The following is a 19,814-nucleotide window of genomic DNA, read 5'->3' as shown; positions in this document are numbered from 1 at the left end:
GCATACAAGGTTTTGAAATCAGCAGAAGAAAGAGAATCAAGCCCTTGAGATAAGACTTACACACTCTATGTTTGGAACATTAAGTTTATCTTTATTCGGGATTAAATACTGGGTAGAGGTAGGAAGGTAGACTGGCAAACATAAGAAATGAATGAGCTGCTTTTTATTCCAGTTACCAGGAACGACCTTGAGTCAGTCTCCCTCTGGTGTCAAATAATTGAATGTTCTACCTGTTTTTGCTATTCTTCTTCAAGGACCCATCAGGTTCTTTTTATTCTTAGCACCTTCATGATTCAGTGCCACAAAAATATTCTCCAGTCAGGTAAGCCCTGTACCAAAGTTTCTTTTATTTATCTGCCATTTTTTAGGACCCCAGCCCACCCTGCCCTCTTTTGCCTCTGCTCTCAGTTATCCTTGGAATTCTAAGAAGCAAAGCACTCTTTCCAGTCACTCCTGGGAAACAAAGTTCAATGTGCAGCTCCTCCTATTAACTACTCTGATTTTTTCTTTTCCAAAACAACACGTTAATCCAAAAGTAAACAGTTACTTCGTGGTAAGTTGAGAAACTCATAACCAGGAATTCTGTACACTCCTCTTTCTATCAGTATTTTCAGATTGGGGGTATGTACACATGTGGTCACAAACACACCCACATAGAGAGAGAAAACATTGGGAGGCGGTACTACTCACGGACCCTGAACTGTTTTCTTCTAGCTGCAAGATATGAAGAAATCTCAGGACCTCTCTTTCTAGAGTGTTTTTTCCCTTCTGTGTGCCGGGTTCAGCCCAGGTCAGGGCAAGCTGCCAATCTCAACAGGACAATCAAGTCCCATCACGTATTATCCCTCAGCATTTCCCGATGACAGCAGTTTGATTTTCCCAAAGCAGTGATGGTGTGCTGGCAGTGGTGAGAGTATTGATCCCAGCCTCAAAAGGAAATTCAGGGCTTCATCCTCTCTAGTTCTAGAGTCTGTTTTACTTAGTCCTGTGGGACTTGGGTGTGTGAATCATCTTAGGGTCTCTGGCACTAGTGTCTTTAATCACTAGTTAGTTGCCTAAAGTACCTGAACATACGACTCTTGCCTCAGCTGTTCTTCTCAAACAGACTTCTAACAGCATTTCTTCCCAACACTGCTTTAGTCATTACACAGACTTCACACTAATAGTTCCCTCCCTCCCACCGTCAATTCTCGCTTTCTACAGTTTCCTCAGTTCATAAGATAGAAAAATACATCTGAACAGAGGCCAGAAATGTATTTCATTTCCTCCAGATCAGTGCTTTTCTCCTGTGATAAGGTACAGAATGGCATATGTGAATGACGAGAAATCCTAAATTTAGTTTATCCCGTAAAACGCAAGAAATGGTTCATCTTCACTGGTCATTTTGTTGAAGTTACTTTAAGTTTAGGAAAACAGGCATAGCAAGGGATACTCTTTTCCCTGGCTCGCAAACTGAGCAAGTAACAGCAAAAAATTGACTTACCCACTTGAGCCCCAGTGGCATGCAGTTACCTCAGCAGAACATCACTGTATCTGATTTATTACAGAGCACCTTGAGGAAGACCTTAATTCCTGCTTTCCTGGGATGAAGAACTTAAGGAAATACGACTTTTATTTAACTACTCTATATAAAATAATTACCTCTATGCAAATTCAAAAATGTTGTGCTACTTTTTAAAATTCTGTGAACATAAAAAGTAACTGAGTTGAGGTCTGCCATATATTTTTAATACTAAGATAAAATTTGAACTGAAACTATACCAGGCACATTTTGGCAGTTAGTGTAAATCCAGCATTGATAAGCCACATGCCAGAAGATGTTTGCTTCCGGAGAAGCAAATGAGTGAACACGGGCCTGGATCCAAACTGTTCAACTTTTGCTTTGACTTTTGTTATCTGATTGGGTTTGGCATTTTTGATTGCCTGTGGTTAGGAACTCTGTTAACACTGACAGATGTGTCCTGCTGTAGGCTCACCATCTGTTCTGCCTTGCGAGGTTGGCCTGGGATGGGCTTTGTCACCTCCTGTTCATCAGTTGTTCTCTGATGTGCCCCTCTTAGATCGTGAGGAGGGAGTTATCTGTTCAGGTGGCCTGATCTGAGCTAAGCAGGCAGGGGAGAACAGGTCGGTTTTTCCACCCACTCCTTTATCAGTTGGTGGGCAATGGCTAACTTGGGGGGCAACCAGAATGGGACAGCCCCACTCTGTTGTTGATTAGATGGGTTGTTTCTCCTCAGGACTGTGGCCACCTCATCACGACTGAACCAGGCAGCTGCTTCTAGTTCTCTCAAGTTCACCTGGAGCTGAAAGGCATAAGGGAAAATAGGATATAAAGTTAGAAGCTACTTAGAGTACAATGGCCAAGGGTGAGAAGATGTTCCAGAACTGAGCAATCTTAGAAGATGGTATCTGGATTTATTCACTGGGAGATGATTCTAGATAATGTCCAGAAGCAAAATAACCATAATTAAGGGAAGAGAGTTAAGTATATTTTTTAGATATTAAAACACACACACGCATGAAAAAAAATCGTGGAAGTTCAAATAGCAAAGTATTAAGAGTGGGTTGGGGGTTTCCTAACAGTCTAGTGGTTAGGACTTTGTGCTTTCACTGTCGTGTCCCCAGTTCAATCCTTGGTCGGGAAACTAAGATCCTGCGAGCCATGCAGTGCAGCCAAAAAAAAAAGTGGTTAACACTGAATGTAAGTTATGAATAATACTGTTTCCTTTTGTGCCTAAATGATTATATAACTAAAAAGGAAACATAAAAGTGTTACTCTTCTTTAAAAGGTAAGTGTTAATGATAGTCAAAAGCACAGTATCCTCCTTGCAGGAAGCAAAATAATGCAAACTGCATCCACAGTTTATTACAGAAACTGAGATAGGTTAGATATTATTGTATAGAAACCAAAGGACACAATAGGCAGAATTCAGCAAAGAGGGAACACAACACAATCTGTTAAGACTTATGAAAGAGCAAGATGAGGTTGGATAAGACAACATCTAAGTCCCTTTCAGTCAGAAGTTCCTGTGATTTTATATTATTAGTCCCCAACATCCTGACTGACTTGAACTATAAGACCAATTCTGAAATTAGTCATTTAACTTTTATATATTTATTGTGTGCCTACTCAGTGTAAAACATTGTTAATTTCCTGATGACGAAAGGTAAGTTGTCTCATGATTGAGATATATATACAAGGAAGAATGGTGCTCATGTTGACATTCCTAATTTTTATGATGAATTTGCTTATAAGATTGTAAATTCCTTAAAGGCATAAATCCTATTTTACACATCTTTGTATAATCTAGACAGTGCTGGACAAGGCAGGTGCTTAGTGGGTAACTGTGGGCCAGCTTGGATGAGGCAAAGGATATGTCGTAAGGAGAGCACCAGAACTTACCTCTGTCTGCCCTGGTTTCACGGTTGCATGACAAGCAATCATGAGTGTGCTGTTAGGAAAGGGCCAATGCTGGGATGCAGAGTAATGCAGTCTGTCCACCTCCAATCCCACCTCTTCTGCAATTTCTCTCCGGACAGTCTCTTCCAGACTTTCACCTATAAGTACTCAGATTAATTCAGGATAGCCCTGTATCAGGAAGGGTGATGCAGATGCCCATTTTCAAAAGGAGCATAAAAATGACTTCAAAGTCAAGGAAATACTCTTGGGAAAGGCCTAAATCTCTGAGTCTTTACACTAGGAATCAAATCTGGAGTTGGGTATCGAACTGCCAGTTCTTGAACCTGCTATGTTCGTTACACAAAATAAGAGTCCGAAAGGCTACTGCTGTCCTCAGCTTTTTAATAAAATTCAAATGCCACATATCAGCATTTGCCGATTTTACTGCAATGGGCTGAGAAAAAAAACAGCCTGTAAATAAATATTAAATTTAAGTTAATAGAATATTAATATGTATGCTGAAATATTTAGGAGGAAGTATATTAATGTCTGCAATCTATGCATCAGAAAATAAAATGGATTAATGGATGGATGGAAGAATGAACAGATTTGTGATAAAATAAGCATAGTAATTATCAAATTTAGGTGGTGAGTATATGGGTGTTGACAGTATAAATCTTCCAATTATGCTTATATTTGAAAATTTGCCTATAAAATATTGGAAAATTATAGTGCCAGAAGGTAGTTTCCTTGATATAACAGAAAATGTGCTTGAGATTCCAAGTACTCTGGCAATAAGAAAATACGTAACTATTGAACATTCCTGGTGGTCCAGTGGTTGAGAATCCATCTGCCAATGCAGGGGACACAGGTTCAGTCCCTGGTTTGAGAAGATTCGACACGCTGCGGGGCAACTAAGTGCCACAACTACTAAGCCCGGGCTCTCGAGCCTGCAAGCTGCAACTCCCGAGCCCACCCGCCACAACTGCTGAGCCCGTGTGGCCTAGAGTCCTGTTCTGCAACAAGAGAAGCCACCTCAATGAGAAGCCCGTCCACCACAACTAGAAAAAGCCGGAGTACAGCAACGGAGACCCAGTGCAGCCAAAAAAAAAATATACATATATATATATATATATATATATATATATATATATAATTGATAAGCTTTCATTTCCTTCAGTGTTATCTGTATATGCCTAAATTCCTTACCTATATCACAAAAACCTGCCAAGGCAGAATACATTCCCTTGGGAAAGGAACTCTGGCGGACAAGCAGGCATCGAGTTCCATCCGACACCAGAGTGATTACCACAGGTGCCACCTAGGGAAAGGGGACGGAAACTTAGCAGGGCTTTAGGGCCCGTTAATGAAACCACGTAATGGGTAACTAAGGAAAGCCTTTTGGCCGGATTATTGTCCTTTTAAAGCAAGGCTTACCTGTGGATAATAGATGATGTTATTGGAAGGGCACACACGCTTGCTGCCAGACACATTCTTCTTGGTGGGCTGCCCACTTCTGCTGCAGAACTGATGAGCATCATGCCAACGGAGAAGAGCCTGCGCCTAGGAATACAAAGATGGACTTGGTACCGTTTGGAGGGAATGTGGGTCTCATCTGTAATGGTGCTGGGGCTAATATTTAGAGCAACTCAAAGGGACTGCCATTCCCTTTCCAGCTCACCTACTTTAAATGGTTATTAATTATTTGAACTTTAAAATAAAGGAAATTCTCTGAACATATTCCTCTATCATTTTAAGTATGAATTTTTTTTAAAAAAAGCATATTTTAAATGTATTATGAATTATTTTTTTAAAGTGTCAGAATAAACACCCGTGTACTTATTACACAGCTTAAAAAGAAAACATTTCCTATATAATTAAATGGCAACCAACTCCAGTATTCTTACCTGGAGAATTACATGATTCTGAGAAGAATGGACAGAAGAGCCAGGCGGGCTACAGTCCATGGGGTCGCAAAGAGTTGGACACGACTGAGTGACTGAACAACAACAGCAACAAAACACCTCAATATGTACTCCCCAAAAAGTCTGGAATTTTTTTGCAAATAAAAAATGTTTAGAGATAGCTCTTTAACTTAAACGGACAATCCAATATTATATAACAACTGAACTGGGAAAAGAATTTGAAAAAGAATAGATATGTGTATATATATATGTCTGAATCCCTTTGTTGTACTACTGAAACTGACACAACAGTATTAATCCACTGTGCTGTACTGTGCTATGCTAAGTCACTGCCGACGTGTCTGTCTCTTTGCAACCCTAGGGACCATAGCCTGCCAGGCTCCTCTGTTCATGGGATTCTCCAGGCAATTTGAGTGGGTTGCCATGCCCTCTGCCAGGGGAATCTTCCTGACCCAGGGACCGAGCCTGAGTCTCTCATTCTCCTGCATGAGTAGCTGGGCTCTTTATCACTAGTGCCACCTGGGAAGCCCAATTAAATGGACAGTCAAAAGCCATTTCGGCAAGTGAAATCCAAAGGTGGAGAAAAAGTCATTAGGGCAGTGTAGAGTAACTTCTCACCATATGTATGTCATGCTGTGGGTCATTAAAAATGTTTATAAGGCCTATAGATCATAGTGCCATAGATCTATACACACTTAGGAGAAAATGGTACTGACAAAAACAGGGTAAAAGAAGAAGAAACACAGTGTCCTTTCTCCAAAGTCTATGATCTGCAAAAAATAAATCAAATCTTTCCCTTATACACTGCTGCTGCTGCGTCGCTTCAGTCGTGTCCGACTCTGTGCGACCCCAGAGACAGCAGCCCACCAGGCTCCCCTGTCCCTGGGATTCTCCAGGCAAGAACACTGGAGTGGGTTGCCATTTCCTTCTCCAAGGCATGAAAGTGAAAAGTCAAAGTGAAATCACTCAGTCACGTCCGACCCTCAGTGACCCCATGGACTGCAGCCTACCAGGCTCCTCCGTCCATGGGATTTTCCAGGCAAGAGTACTGGAGTGGGGTGCCATTGCCTTCTCCCCCCATATACACTAATTCACTAAATTTCCTACAGAACCAAGAAATCAATTTACCGTGGACAGCAAGGAGGCATCCTTCACATTCAGCTCAAAGAGAGCCTTTGTCAGCTTAATGAAAGACCCCTGGAGGGCTGTCTCTATTTCAGCTTTCTGTAAGGAAGCTAAAATATTAGAAAAGAGAATGAAATGAAACAAACGTCAGACTTTACCTCGGGTACCCTCTCTAGTATATCTTGTTAGAAGAGTGTTTCCCAAACTCACCTAATGAGTTTGCCACTCGACTAGCCACTCAACTAGGAAGAATAAAAAAATATTCAAGTTCTCAAGCCCCTACCTGGAGATTCTGAATAGCAGATGAGTGAGGCCCAGAAATCTTTTTTTTTTTTTTTTTAACAAGCACCAGGAGATTCTTATATTCAGGCAGATTTGGGAAACATTAGAGCATAGTGTTTCCCAAGATCCTCTTTGCGGCAATAAGGACATTTGCACTAGCCACACACTATCCCTGGAAAAAAGATGAAAATGGACCTTTGAGCCCCTATCTAAACCTCATTCCAGCATCATTGTATTCACAGCTGATGCCCTAAAATGGAGACAGAAGGCTTGATAAGGGCCACAAGCTCTAGTAAACCAGTTCGCAAATGCAAGTCTGAAGACTCAGAGCTACTCCAGGGTAATGTGTTTATTCACCTATATTGATAAGACAAATAATAATGTCATGAATTTTAAAACATTTCTTTCTTCTTAAGATATATAAAATACATGAAGGTAGACAGAATAATATCATAAACATCTGTGTACCACCATAGAGTTGAGAAAGAAAGCATTAAAAAATATCCTTTATGTAATGATGATAGTAGATGGTAGTATTTTTTAATGTTCTTACTTAAGTGCTTATGATTGGATGGCTTCACCGACTCAGTGGACATGAGTCTGAGCAAACTCCCGGATACAGTGAAGGACAGGGAAGCCTGGCGTGTTGCAGTCACAGGAGAGTCGCAAAGAGTCAGACACGACTTAGCGACTGAACAACAACTTAAAAACTGAGGTTGTTTTGTATTCTTAACATGTTCTTTGAAATTTTATCATGTGGAGTCCCAAAGCCTAAGAACCACTGGGAAGTGTCCATTAGGAATAATGTTATGTACCATTTATGGAAGAAGAGCTATTTAGACCTAGATCCAGAGCAAACCATGCTTCTTGCTCTTCTGAGCATCCAATTAGCACGGAATCTTCTAGTATTTGTGAGTCTTGTCCAAACTTACTCAGGAGCCTTTCCAACTCTAAGAAATACAAAAGGAGAAAGGGGGAAAAAAAAACACAGGGTTTTAATTAAGCCACAGGAGCCATACTAGACTTATTAGAAACCATCTACTTCAACTTGAAGTAGGCACACCTGGCTCCCAGCCACTGCCTGCATGCTAATTAGCTGTGTAATTATGACCTACTCACTTAACCTCCGTTGGCCTCCATCAGCAATCTGAAGAATTTAAAGGAATTCTTTCTGTGTAATCCTGTATTACTCTATGATTATATCATGAAAGGGGCATATCCCCTAGTTTTAAAGACACATCATAGTTAACTTACTAAAGCACTGAAAAAAAAAAGTGTCATACTTAAAATGGTAGACCAAAGCAGTTCTACAATTTCATCTCCAGATTATGCTGCTTTTATGGGCCAGGGTAGACTCCTCATCTGAGATCCTGGTCTGTAAAGACAAGTGCTATATTGGGATAAAATCTGTTCTGTGCATGAAGGATTCATATTTATTTGTTCATAATACAAGATTGCATTGCTAATCTCCAAATAATGTTTAGTACCTTCTGATAAACATCCTCATATACTTATGTACTGCCAGAAACTAGCAAAGTATTCCAACATATGCAGTGCATAATCCGGCCCTGGCAATGTGTTTAGAAGTTGGCATATCGTGACACAGGGCTTCCCAGGTGGTACAAGTGGTAAAGAACCTGCCTGCAATGTAGGCGATGCGGGTTTGATCCCTGGATCGGGAAGATCCCCTGGAGAATGAAACGGCAACCCACTCCAGTATTCTTGCCTGGCAAATCCTGCGGACACAGGAGCCTGGTGAGCTACAATCCATGGGGTTGCAAAAGAGTTGGCCAAAACTCAGCGACGAAACGACGACATGTAGTGACATCATGTAAAACTGAAAGGTAGCATCTTGAATGCCAATTCCTAAAGGCTTAGATATCTCTAGTTATATACCTTAAAAGCACATTATATGATATGTACTTATTAATATATCAATAATTATATAATATGTAATTATATGTAAATTATATATTTATGTAAAACTTATTATATCTCAAAGCAAGTTAATTCACGTTTAGCTTTGACCCTTCTAAGGAGAAATTAAGTCATGATGCACATCTTAAACAGTTTGTGCGCACATGCTAAGTCTCTTCAGTCATGTCTGACTCTTCGTGACCCTATGGACTGTAGCCCGCGAGGCTCCTCTGGCCATGGGATTCTCCAGGCAAGAATACTGAAGTGGGTTGCCATGCCCTCCTCCAGGGGATCTTTCTGACCCAGGGACCGAACTTGTATATCCTACATTGGTAGGCAGGTTCTTGACCACTGAGCAACTGGGAGGCCCATTCCATCACCAGAAAATATCCAACTGGGCAATTCCGTGTATATACTAAATGATTAATTGGCCAAAGCATTTGGAAAAAACCTGAACTCCAAAGTTGGAGGATTCTTCTCAGCGATTTAACATGGACTGAATTCTGTTCAGTGGCCACAGGCTGGTCTACTTTGGGCTTACCTAATAGGCTATGCTGGGGGGCCAGGTATTGATGTTCTGATTTCTGAAGCAAAGGAGCCAAGTTATGAAAGAGGTAAAATGCTCCTGTCTGCTGGGCTTTTTTACATGCATCATCATCTTCTTTCAGTTCACATAAATACCTGTGTTTTGGAAATAATCAAACCATTACAAAACTATACGTGGTTTCCTGTACAACATTCATCTTTGAGAATTATGTCCCTGCATTGCTCTCCCACCACAGTTATTTCTTTTTATTTATTTATATCCTACATTGCTTTAAAAAAGGATATGACTCTGGGAGATCATTCCCTCTGTCCTACTGTATACCTTACCCATACTTCTGTGACTGCACTTACATGGTTCTATTTATTAATCTATCTGTCTCCTCTAAGATTGAAATCTTCTTAAGGGCAGGCAGGGTCTGTTTTAGTTATGGATCTTGAGTAATTAGCATATTGAATGGCTCAATTCAATAAATATTTGACTTGAACTTCAACAGTAATAAATATTTACTGAATTGAACCTCAATGTACTCTGCCAATATGCTGTGAGGCAAGAATTTACATGCCATGGAGGGAAAGGAAAGTAAGTACAGTGATAAAACATCAAGCTCGCGATGGGAGCAGACTTTATTATTGCAGACAAGGAGCAAACATATACCTTCAGAAACCCCTTTTCAACCTAGGGATGATAAAATAAAATATTTATCTTAAATGCAGTCTTATTTCAAGCATCTATTCTCCCAAGTGGATGCCATTAGCTCCTTATCTCTACTAAAGGGACCACTGATGAAAGTGAAGCCATATTTGACATTTATTTAATAAGTAATATTTTCAGTAGCCAGAATTAAACTGTAGAAAAAAGAGCATCCTATAATTAGTTTCTCAAAAAAAAGAAAAGGAATGGAGCAAGTGCTATACCTTCATTAAAGATGGCCTGAGTCTACCCTTTCAAGAGCCTCAGGAATCAGGCAAAGTCTGTGTGGTTTGGGGAGGGCTGAATGTGGACTCCCCTTCTGGGGCCTTAGGGATAATGATTTTTGTTTTGTTTTTGTTTGTTTGGCTCTGCCATATGGCTTGCAGGATGTCAGTTCCCCGGCCAGGGATTGACCCTGGGCCACAGCAGCATAAGCCCATGAGCCTAACCACTCAGCCAGCAGGGAACTCCCAGCATAATGATTTTGACTGTTGAAATCCCTAAAACAGACTCTCAGGTATACAGTACATTTTGTCGCTTAAAGTGGGAAATACAGTTTACAGATATTTTCTGTGGAATCTGGGAGCTTTTGTAACATCAGTAGCATTAGCTCCACGTGAAACTACAAAGCAAAATGATAAACAGGGCCCGGTGGTATCTTTAGAAACCTATTTTTGACTGTATGATAAAAGCGATTGCAATGAGCTCTTTGTAAACAGAAGACAAAAGGAACCTGAGATTTTAATACTCAAGATATTTTTATAGTTATTGTGAGTGACTGTAATCTCCTGGGACAAAGACTCAGTGTATGTCAAAGGAGAGACAGGTGCACTCAGACATTACCAAATATTAATATAAACAACAGAACATACACTGGTGCCTTTGTAAAAAAGCAGTAAGAGTTGTACAACCCATGCTTTGCCCTAATGACCATAAAAAGCAAAACATCTACAAAAATAACCAGGTTAAGGTCTTAAACCCAGGGTCTCGTTGCACCTGGGACTCAGATCCAAAAACTTATATTCTTCTTGATTGGAACACGTTTTTTAGAAATGCATTTTCTTGTTGTACACCTGAAACATTGTAAAGTAACTGTATTTCAATAAAAAATAAGCTATAAGGATATATTGTACAGCACAGGGAATATAGCCAACATTTTATAATAACTTTAAATGGAATTTAATCTATAAACATTTTGAATTATTGTGTTATACACCTGAAGCATATAATAAATCAACTATGCCTCAATAATCAGTCACTTAAAAATGCATTTTCTCCTTTTAAGTATAATAGTATGGAAACCACAACACACTAAGATTAACAAACTTCAACTGTTGTTTTCTTGTTATAAAAGTTGACAAATAGTCATCCTACTGAAATTAGAATATGCAGTTACCAATTTTTTTAAAAAAGGGAAATCATTGAGAATCTCACCACTCAGAGATGATCACTGTTTATCCCTTGGAATTCTCCAAACTATGTATTAATATTATCCATTTATACATATACAATAAATTGTACAATAAATACTTTTAGACTCCATCTACTAATTTGTAGGCTTTTTTTCTTAAACATTAACATTTTCACACCATATTCTTCACTGACAAAATTTTATTTTTATTATTATTATTCATTTTCAATATATTTAATCACCTTAACACTCGTGTTTTTAGACTATTCAGTAATTCTTTTTTTTTTTTTTTTCTTTTGGTGCCGAAACCCGGGATTGAATATTCAGTAATTCTATTATTATTCTCAGGGTCTCAGCCTGAGAACTGCAAATAACTCAAATGTCAATATCTAGAACAAGTATTGCAATTTTGTTTTCTCACTCTTGCTCGTATAAGATTTTACATGGTTGTGTGCTTTTATTTTTTATTTATTTATTTATTTTGGTTGTGTGCTTTTAAATTCTGGACTGGGCGCTCATGTATGGGAGAGCTTTCAACATGAAAAGCTCTGGTTGTGAGTGTGTCCCTCCAGAGGGGTTTTACATTTGCTTTTGCAGGTCTACAAATGCTACTTAAATTCTTTTCATAGGTTGGGGATTTGGAACTACACCACATAGACGGTGCAAATTTATACCCCAAAATTGTATGACAGCAGGCTAGTGATTTCAAATTCACAGATTTTACATTTGCTCAGACTGATGACAAAGAAGTCCTTTTTCATCCTCCTGTACTGGTGTAGATACTTTTTTCCAGACTGCCTCTCACTGAGGTTTGTTCCTGGGGGAAGGAGTTTGGGAAGTGTAGTATGCAGGGAATGGAGTTACCTACCTTATTTTCAGCAACATTAATGAACTATTATTCAGTAAAGTTTTAATTCCATCATAACAGCTGTATCATAATTTAATTTGTCCCTTACTGTTCATTCATCCATTCAACAATATTTCAGTGCCTACTATGTGCTAGATACTAGGGTTCTATGCATGAGAGGTACCATAGTGGAAAAGACTATATTATTACCTTAAAAAAAGAACTTATATTTAAGTATGTCAGACACTTTAGATATTATTGGAAATTTAGAAATTCTCTAATTATATATAATTTGCATTGAACATCTTTACATGTAAATCTTAATCATACATCCTTAAGCCCCAATATAGAATTTTGAGATATGTATATTTTATAATTTTAATGGACCAAAGATAGAAAAATCAGAGCTCAGTTTGGTCAAAACTCACCGTGTCTTAGTGACATAGGTTGACAGCAGCCTATAGCACCAAAAAATTTTTCTTCTGCAAGCAGTTCCACAATACAGGGACATTGTCAGGTCCTTAGGAGAAAAAGGAATTAAAAGAAAAAAAAAAGAGCATGCAATTTGAAGTAATGAATCACCAAGAGGGTTATACTTTAAGCCAGAAAAGGATCACTTTTTAATATTAAGAAAAGATACACTGAATAGAAGTCATGATCTGGCTTCTAAATTATATCTCTACTGCTAACTAGCTGTGGGATGTCAACTTTTCAGTGTGTGTGCTCAGTTGCTCAGTCATGTCTGACTCTTTGAGAGCATGGACTATAGCCCGCCAAGCTCCTCTCTCCATGGAAGTTCCCAGGCAAGAATACTGAAATGGGTTGCCATTTCCTACTCCAGGGGATCTTCCTGACCCAGGAATTGAACCCAAGTCTCCTGTGTCTCCCACATTGGCAGATAGATTCTTTAACACTGCGCCACCTGGAAAATCCCAACTTTTCAGTACCTCTTTCCTATCTACAAAATTAAAACCTGTTCTGCCTAGCTAACAGGTTGTGAGAAACAGATAACTGTCCACTAAAAATCCTGGGGTCCTCCTTTCATAATGTGGAATTCTTGCTGGGTGGTAGTTGCCAAGCCAACGCCCACATTTCTCTCCTCCTATTTGATGGTATTAAAATTAGGTCTAAACAGTATAATGTTACTGAAAGTGATGTGTATCTCTTCTAGGCTGGCACACTTAAGTATGGGTTTGCCTTCTCCATCTTTTCCCCATCTGCTTGGATGACTTCAAAATGGCAGAGCCATTAAATGGAGGAGCCTGGATCCCTGAATCACTGCTGCTGCTGCTAAGTCACTTCAGTCGTGTCCAACTCTGTGCGACCCCAAAGACGGCAGCCCACCAGGTTCCCCCATCCCTGGGATTCTCCAGGCAAGAACACTGGAGTGGGTTGCCATTTCCCTCTCCAATGCATGAAAGTGAAAAGTGAAAGTGAAGTCACTAAGCCACTTCATTCGTGTCTGACTCTTAGCGACCCCATGGACTGCAGCCTACCAGGCTCCTCTGCCCATGGGGTTTTCCAGGCAAGATTACTGAAATGGGGTGCCATTGCCTTCTCCACCCTGAATCACTACGTGGAGAAAAGCCATCCACCAAGCAAAGACTCCCCAGAGTAAGACGTAAGCTTCTACTATATTAAGGCACTGAAATTCTGAAGTTGGTTACAGCAGGTAGCATTACACTAATAGACCAAGTAAGCCTAGGATTGTCTCCAGACTAATGTAGCCAAATTTCTCAGAATATGTGAAAAATGAAGTCCCTTTGAAAATGCAGAAGAATCCTGTAGATAAGAAAAATATAAAATCACAAGCATTAGGAAAATATTTCAAAAGGCAGCTATGCAAACCCACATGGATCTCAGATATTTCCTATTTTTTAGTCTTTTTGTGAGAGGAAAAATAACTCTATATCTTAAGGATCTATTCTCCAGAAAGGGACGTCTTTTAAACTGTATATCAGTAAGCCTTTTATTCTCCATGAAAACTACAGTTCACATTAGCAATAAAAAAGTCAAAGAAGAAATAAGAAAATCAGTATAGTTAAATAACCAAACACCCTTTTATTTATTTATTTATTTTTAAAATTTATCTGAACACCCTTTTAACTGTGCCCAAGGGAAGCAAGTTTTGACACTAAACCACCAAGGAATGTCTAAAATTTAGGCCTACTTCTCAGTTGCATAATTATGAATCACTGATGACTAATCCTTGGACAGCTTTGCCTATAATCTATAATGTAAGGGTAAACTATATTTAGTAAGCAACATTCAACAAAATATTTATTGAGTACTGACTTTATGCAAGCTTTCTGAGGGGACACAATAATGTACAGGATAAAAATCCTGCCCTCAAGGCACTCTTGCAGGAGAGAGAAAGCAAATATATAGCTTTCACAGAAGGCAGATTGTGATATGTGGGCTACAAAGTATTCCAGGAGAATATTAAAAGTATAGTCTCTATTTTAATAACCCAAAGACTGGTGTGATATCCTGGAGGAAATGAATTTAAAGTTAATATTCCTATCTCAAGTCCAACTCTGAGAATGTTATTGATATGATATTTTTAGAGGGAAATTTTGAAATATCTATTAAATGGTAACAGTAAGCACCCTTCCCCTGCAATTCCACTTTTAAGAATTTATCCTAGGAAGAAAAGGATACATACAAGATGTTAATTGAAAATTATGATAAAATGGAATAACAGAGCTGTAAAAACAAACAGATAAGAAGATAACAGTACAACAAAACATATGTAGTAACAGAGAAAGATATTCAGAATATATTATTAAGAAAAGCAAAGAGTAGTTGGTTGGTTTAGCATTATCTAATTAATTTGTAAAGAAAAGGATATATACATATACAGGCCAGTAGAATTAATTAGATATGTATTTTTTTATTTTAAAAATGACTAGAAATCCACATGCCAAGCTATTAATGGTGACTAATTTGAGAGAGTGATATGGAGATAGGGATTAAAAAGGGTACTCATAATTTTTACTTTTTACATTTCTGCACTTACAAGAGTCTTTTAACCATGTGTTCATATTTCTTGTACATTCCCAGGATTAACTTCACTGTGAAGCTTTCTACAGGCCACTGTTCCCAGTAGCACTCCATCACATTCCCTGAGAGTCATGGGGAATTTCTTCGGTGAGTTCTTTGAATTCCTCTGGTGATACTGTAAGAGCTGTTTGTAGTTATGACTACCGGCTAATCTGTGTGGCCCACTGTGCTTTGCTGCCTGATGTTTTGCCTAAATGTAATGCTTACTAAATTCACCTTAGCCTACTGTGGATTTACATGGCCTGCTGACTCATAAGTTAATGATCTCAGAGCTGGTAAAAGACATAGTAAAGTTCCTCATGTAGTTTTTAAAAAGAATTGATAATCAAGAGGAAGACATAATTTAACTGAGAATTGTACCTTCATTGGTATAGTCATAAATCTAGTAAAGATTAAGTCTAATACCTTTTCTAAACGGCTCCTTTTTATAAAGCAGTGTAGACTATTTAAACAGAGAAAATTATTTCCTTTAAATTCAACTTTAATTGTATTTTCCTCTTTCAAATATATAATTTAAATTAGCAAATTAATACAATTGTATTACAGGACATACAGAAAACAGAATTGTGAGAGCACCCATATTATCACCACATTAATATAATTTATATACTAGTCTTTTGCACATATGACCTTTACATATTTGTAATCAGTAAACATTTTTTCAATTTGCTTTCATGAAACATGTCATAAGCAGGTTTCCATCTTTTTCTGTAAGTTTTATCTATTTATTTTTGGCTGCGTAGTATTACACCAAGCAGACTTCCATCCTTACTTGCTATATATTCCCCTAATTTTAGACATTAGGTGGCTCTGATTTTAAATTACCAGAAATAAAAAACTACTAAATACCTCTGTGCTGATATTTTCTGATTACTTCTTTAAGGTAAGGTCTCCAACATAGAACTACTGGGCCAAACTTTGTTTTAAAATCATATGGTTCTACATTGCTACACTTACAAAGTTTGATAGCATCTGGTTAAAAAAAAAAAAAGAACTTTTATATTATATTTCATTGATCACTATTGAGATTCAAAGTGTTTTCAGATTTAATAATACTAGCTCCCCTTTTGTAAAGTGTCAGTTTGATTTCCTGTGCTTAGTTATTTATTGTGCCTTTACTCTACTTTTGCCCATTCTAATTTTTAAAATATTATAGGATATTTACAGCATTTTCCATAATATGACCACTGAAATGCATTGTAGGAACCACTGGTGTACTGCTTTTCTCCGGGAAATTGTCATTCAAACTGAAGCTCAGCACACACACACAAAGACTCTTAACAGTCAAGAAGCTATGTGAAATTACTTTTTGGATAAAAATAAAATTTCTGATGGCCCTATATTATTTATAAATCTAATGCAGGAAAAATTTTCCTACTGCTTTTCTGAAATGGTTTATGATTTCCACTTTTGGGGTCTTTGGTGTGATGTATTATTCAAAATGTATTGACCCAAGGGCTCACATTTGGTAAACATAGTGGTCTACAGCTAGAAAATATGCTGCATATGAAACACATCCAGTTGCTCAATTGCCCCATTAGGAACAGGATAGTTTGTTTGAATTGGCAACTATTATTATACTTTATGCCAAATCACGCACTGGAGATAAAAATGCACTATTCACACAATTAGTCTTAGAAGAAAATATTAGCACCCTTATTTTACTTTAGATGACAAGCTCAGGCCTGCCTTCTGTTTTGTTTACAGTGCAAATGCATGTCTCCTCCAAAGCAAGAAAGGGACAGGGCAGTAAGACTTGGACTGGAGAGACTCAAACTTTTTCCTGGCTCTCCCACTGACTGAATTTGTGACCTGGAGTTGTCACCTAACTTGTTGGGGAGCTTGGTTTCTGCCTCATTTTTCACAGGGGAAGGAAAGGGAGAAAAGAGATCTAAAGTGTATTATTACTATGTCAGATTTTGACATACCTAATTCTCAGCTCTAATAGACTATAAAATCCTTAAGGGCTGGGACTGCATCTCCCTATCTACAGCATCTAGTATAGTCCCTATCACAGAAAAAACACAATATACTGAATGAAAAAGTGAATTTATTCCATTTTATAAGAGAGGAAGGTAAAACTTTGAGAGGTTAACCAATCTGAGATACAGTCTAGAAAGCAATAGATGAAAACTCAGAGCTATCTGGCTCCAAAGGTCATGTTTTGATGAAAAATACATGAGGAAGCACCTTCCAACATTCATGGACTATTTAAGTTTTTAAGAAGTATAATTTTTAAAAAGTACTTTTAAAAGTAACTTTTTAAAAAGACTGATACAGATAAAAGTTAATATTATTTTGACTAAAAACTATTAAATAATGATGAGGCAAGGCCCTTAAGCGGAACAATTTCTCTGAACCTCCTATAATAAAGGATTCATATATGCTTCTCATCCTGTTCATCTTAACAGATGAAAGATTCATTTAGAAAGCACTATAGCATGACAAAAAAGTCCACCTCTAATCTCTGTGATTACTTCTACTAAGAAGAGGCCAGGTTCAGTAGTGTTTGAGAGAGTCTTTTTCAGGGAGTCTGACTTTTGATGATTGTGGACCTCAGTGGGATGGGAAACATAGAGAATGGAGGAGCCACTGGGAAACCCATTTCAAGCTCTCAGTGACCAGCTATGTGGTTGGCTTTCTAAAAAATAAATGTTCCTCCCTTAATTCAAAATAATTCAGACAATGCAGACAAGTTAACAAATTCCATTTTTAAACGACTCTCCAAAAAAGTATCAGAAAATTATTAGCTGGAGTTAATCTGATAGCTCCAATAATTTATGATGCATAACTGTGGTTTCTGCAAGAAGGAAGAGAATCTGACAGAGAGCTTTTTTCAAGTTCTGGTTCAGTCTCTTCATAAAATCTTTCTTCCACTTAGAATCTGAATATGTTTCTCGTCCACTGTACTTACTCTGAATTCTCTTAGGGGTGCCTTCCTAGGCCTCAAGAATCCGAACAACCAGGGAACTCCAAGTCTTCCAGGGAAGTTGGACTCTTTCCTCAAAGAATGATTGCTGCCTTTGACACACTTCCCAGAATGCTCCTTGAGATGCACTCTGGGAAATGTAGTTCAATCCTCATGCCTGCTTGCTAAGCTCTCCAAAATTAACCATGATTGTCAAAAGCATGCTTCTGCCACACTTCCCAGAATCCTCTTAGGATGCATTCTGGGAATTGTAGTTCAATCCCCAGGCATGCTGCTATGCCCTCAAACTACATAGTCAACCATGGTGGTCAAAAGCATGATCTTCTATGATCTAAATTCATTACCAGGAGGACTACTCTGGTAATTCTAGCATTAGATCCGTGAAAGTGGAAGTGTTAGTTGCTCAGTCCAACTCTTTGTGACCCCATGGACTGTAGCCAGGCTCCTCTGTCCATGGAATTCTCCAGGCAAGAATACTGGAGTGGGTAGCCATTCCCTTCTCCAAGTGATCTTCCCAACCCATTGTAGGAAGATTCTTTACTGTCTGAACCACCAGGGAAGCCCATTAGATCCATTTTTCAATAAAAAATATAGTCTTTACACCCATCCTTCTACATAGAACAGGGCTTTCCTGGTGACTCAGATGGTAAATGAAAATTTCTGCCTCTGTGTAACTTACATTCTAGAGGAAGAAACAAATAAGTAAATACATAGTGTATCAAGTAGGTATAAATGTCAGGGAGAAAAATAAAGCAAGAGAAGAAGACACAGGATTTTGCTGTTTTATATATCTGCCTCATTGCTAAGGTGTCATTTGAGCAAAGACCCTGAAGGAGCTGAGGAAGGAAGCCAAGTGAGTATTTATGGGAAGAGAGTTGTAGACAGAAAAAAAATTATCAGATGCCAAGACTCTAGTGGGGAAGTGTGCCTGGCAGCTTTGAGGAAAGTCTAGGACAAAGCGTGGTGGTCAGAGATGAGATTAAAGAGTAGCCAAGCACCAGATCACGTAGCACTTTATAAGTCTTACAGTTCTTACAGAACTATTATAATGCCTTTGGCTTTTACTCTGAGAGGATGGGATGTTACAGAAGAGTTTGAACAGGAGAGTGAGATGATTTGACTTACATTTTTAAAAAATCACTCTATGTGTGATTAGACTGTAGGGGATAATAAAAGTTATTAAATCTTGAATGTCATTGTTAATATGTACCAGGTTACCTGGGAAAGAAGAGTAGTAGTTCCAGTTAGTTGACCAATTATTTCTTTTGGCCCTTACTATTAGCACGTAAACCTAAGCTTCTTATCAGATTGATTCATTAGCCTTAAGGAAGGCACAGAAAATTTGAGGGAAACAAGATATAAAGTCAGTGAATTCCAAAGGAATGAGGAAGCAAGCTTAGAGAAAGTTAAGGCTCTGGTAATTTTTTAAAATCAAAAACTATATTTTTTAGCAATTAAGTGTTAAGTGCTATAATAAAAAATAGTGCCATGGTCTAAGTGTTTCCATACCCCAAGCCCCTGATGAAATCCTGATGCCCAATCTTAAACTTTTCTGTGAGGTCTTTGGGCAGTGATTAGGTTATGTGGATTGAGCCATTATGCTCAAAGACATGGATGCTGTCATATAACAGGCTTGAGAAAACTTCCTTGCCCCTTTCACCACAAGGCACAGCAAGTA

The 19,814-nt window shown here is 38.3% G+C and overlaps 1 protein-coding gene across 2 annotated transcripts; it reads right to left on the bottom strand.

Moving 5' to 3' along the window:
• Positions 1 to 70: 70 nt before the first annotated feature.
• NUDT13 (nudix hydrolase 13) lies at positions 71 to 18,234 on the bottom strand. 2 transcript variants are annotated; one of them, XM_027530691.1, is made up of 9 exons: positions 18,122 to 18,233; positions 12,573 to 12,664; positions 9,191 to 9,330; positions 7,548 to 7,682; positions 6,454 to 6,560; positions 4,838 to 4,963; positions 4,610 to 4,721; positions 3,404 to 3,558; positions 71 to 2,303 (listed from the first exon to the last, which is right to left on the bottom strand). In XM_027530691.1, the coding sequence occupies exons 2-9, from the start codon at positions 12,653 to 12,655 to the stop codon at positions 2,103 to 2,105; spliced, it is 1,059 nt and encodes a 352-aa protein (XP_027386492.1). In that variant the 5' UTR covers positions 12,656 to 12,664; positions 18,122 to 18,233; the 3' UTR covers positions 71 to 2,102. The 2 variants fall into 2 exon arrangements, with proteins under 2 accessions (XP_027386492.1, XP_027386493.1); XM_027530692.1 differs by lacking the exon at positions 9,191 to 9,330 and having other exon boundaries at positions 18,122 to 18,234.
• Between the last annotated feature and the right edge of the window lie 1,580 nt (positions 18,235 to 19,814).

This window comes from Bos indicus x Bos taurus, chromosome 28, assembly GCF_003369695.1.
Source record: "Bos indicus x Bos taurus breed Angus x Brahman F1 hybrid chromosome 28, Bos_hybrid_MaternalHap_v2.0, whole genome shotgun sequence".
In the NCBI taxonomy this organism is placed as follows: domain Eukaryota; kingdom Metazoa; phylum Chordata; class Mammalia; order Artiodactyla; family Bovidae; genus Bos; species Bos indicus x Bos taurus.
Note: the sequence above shows the minus strand (reverse complement) of the source record. Positions and strands in the feature narration are given on the sequence as shown.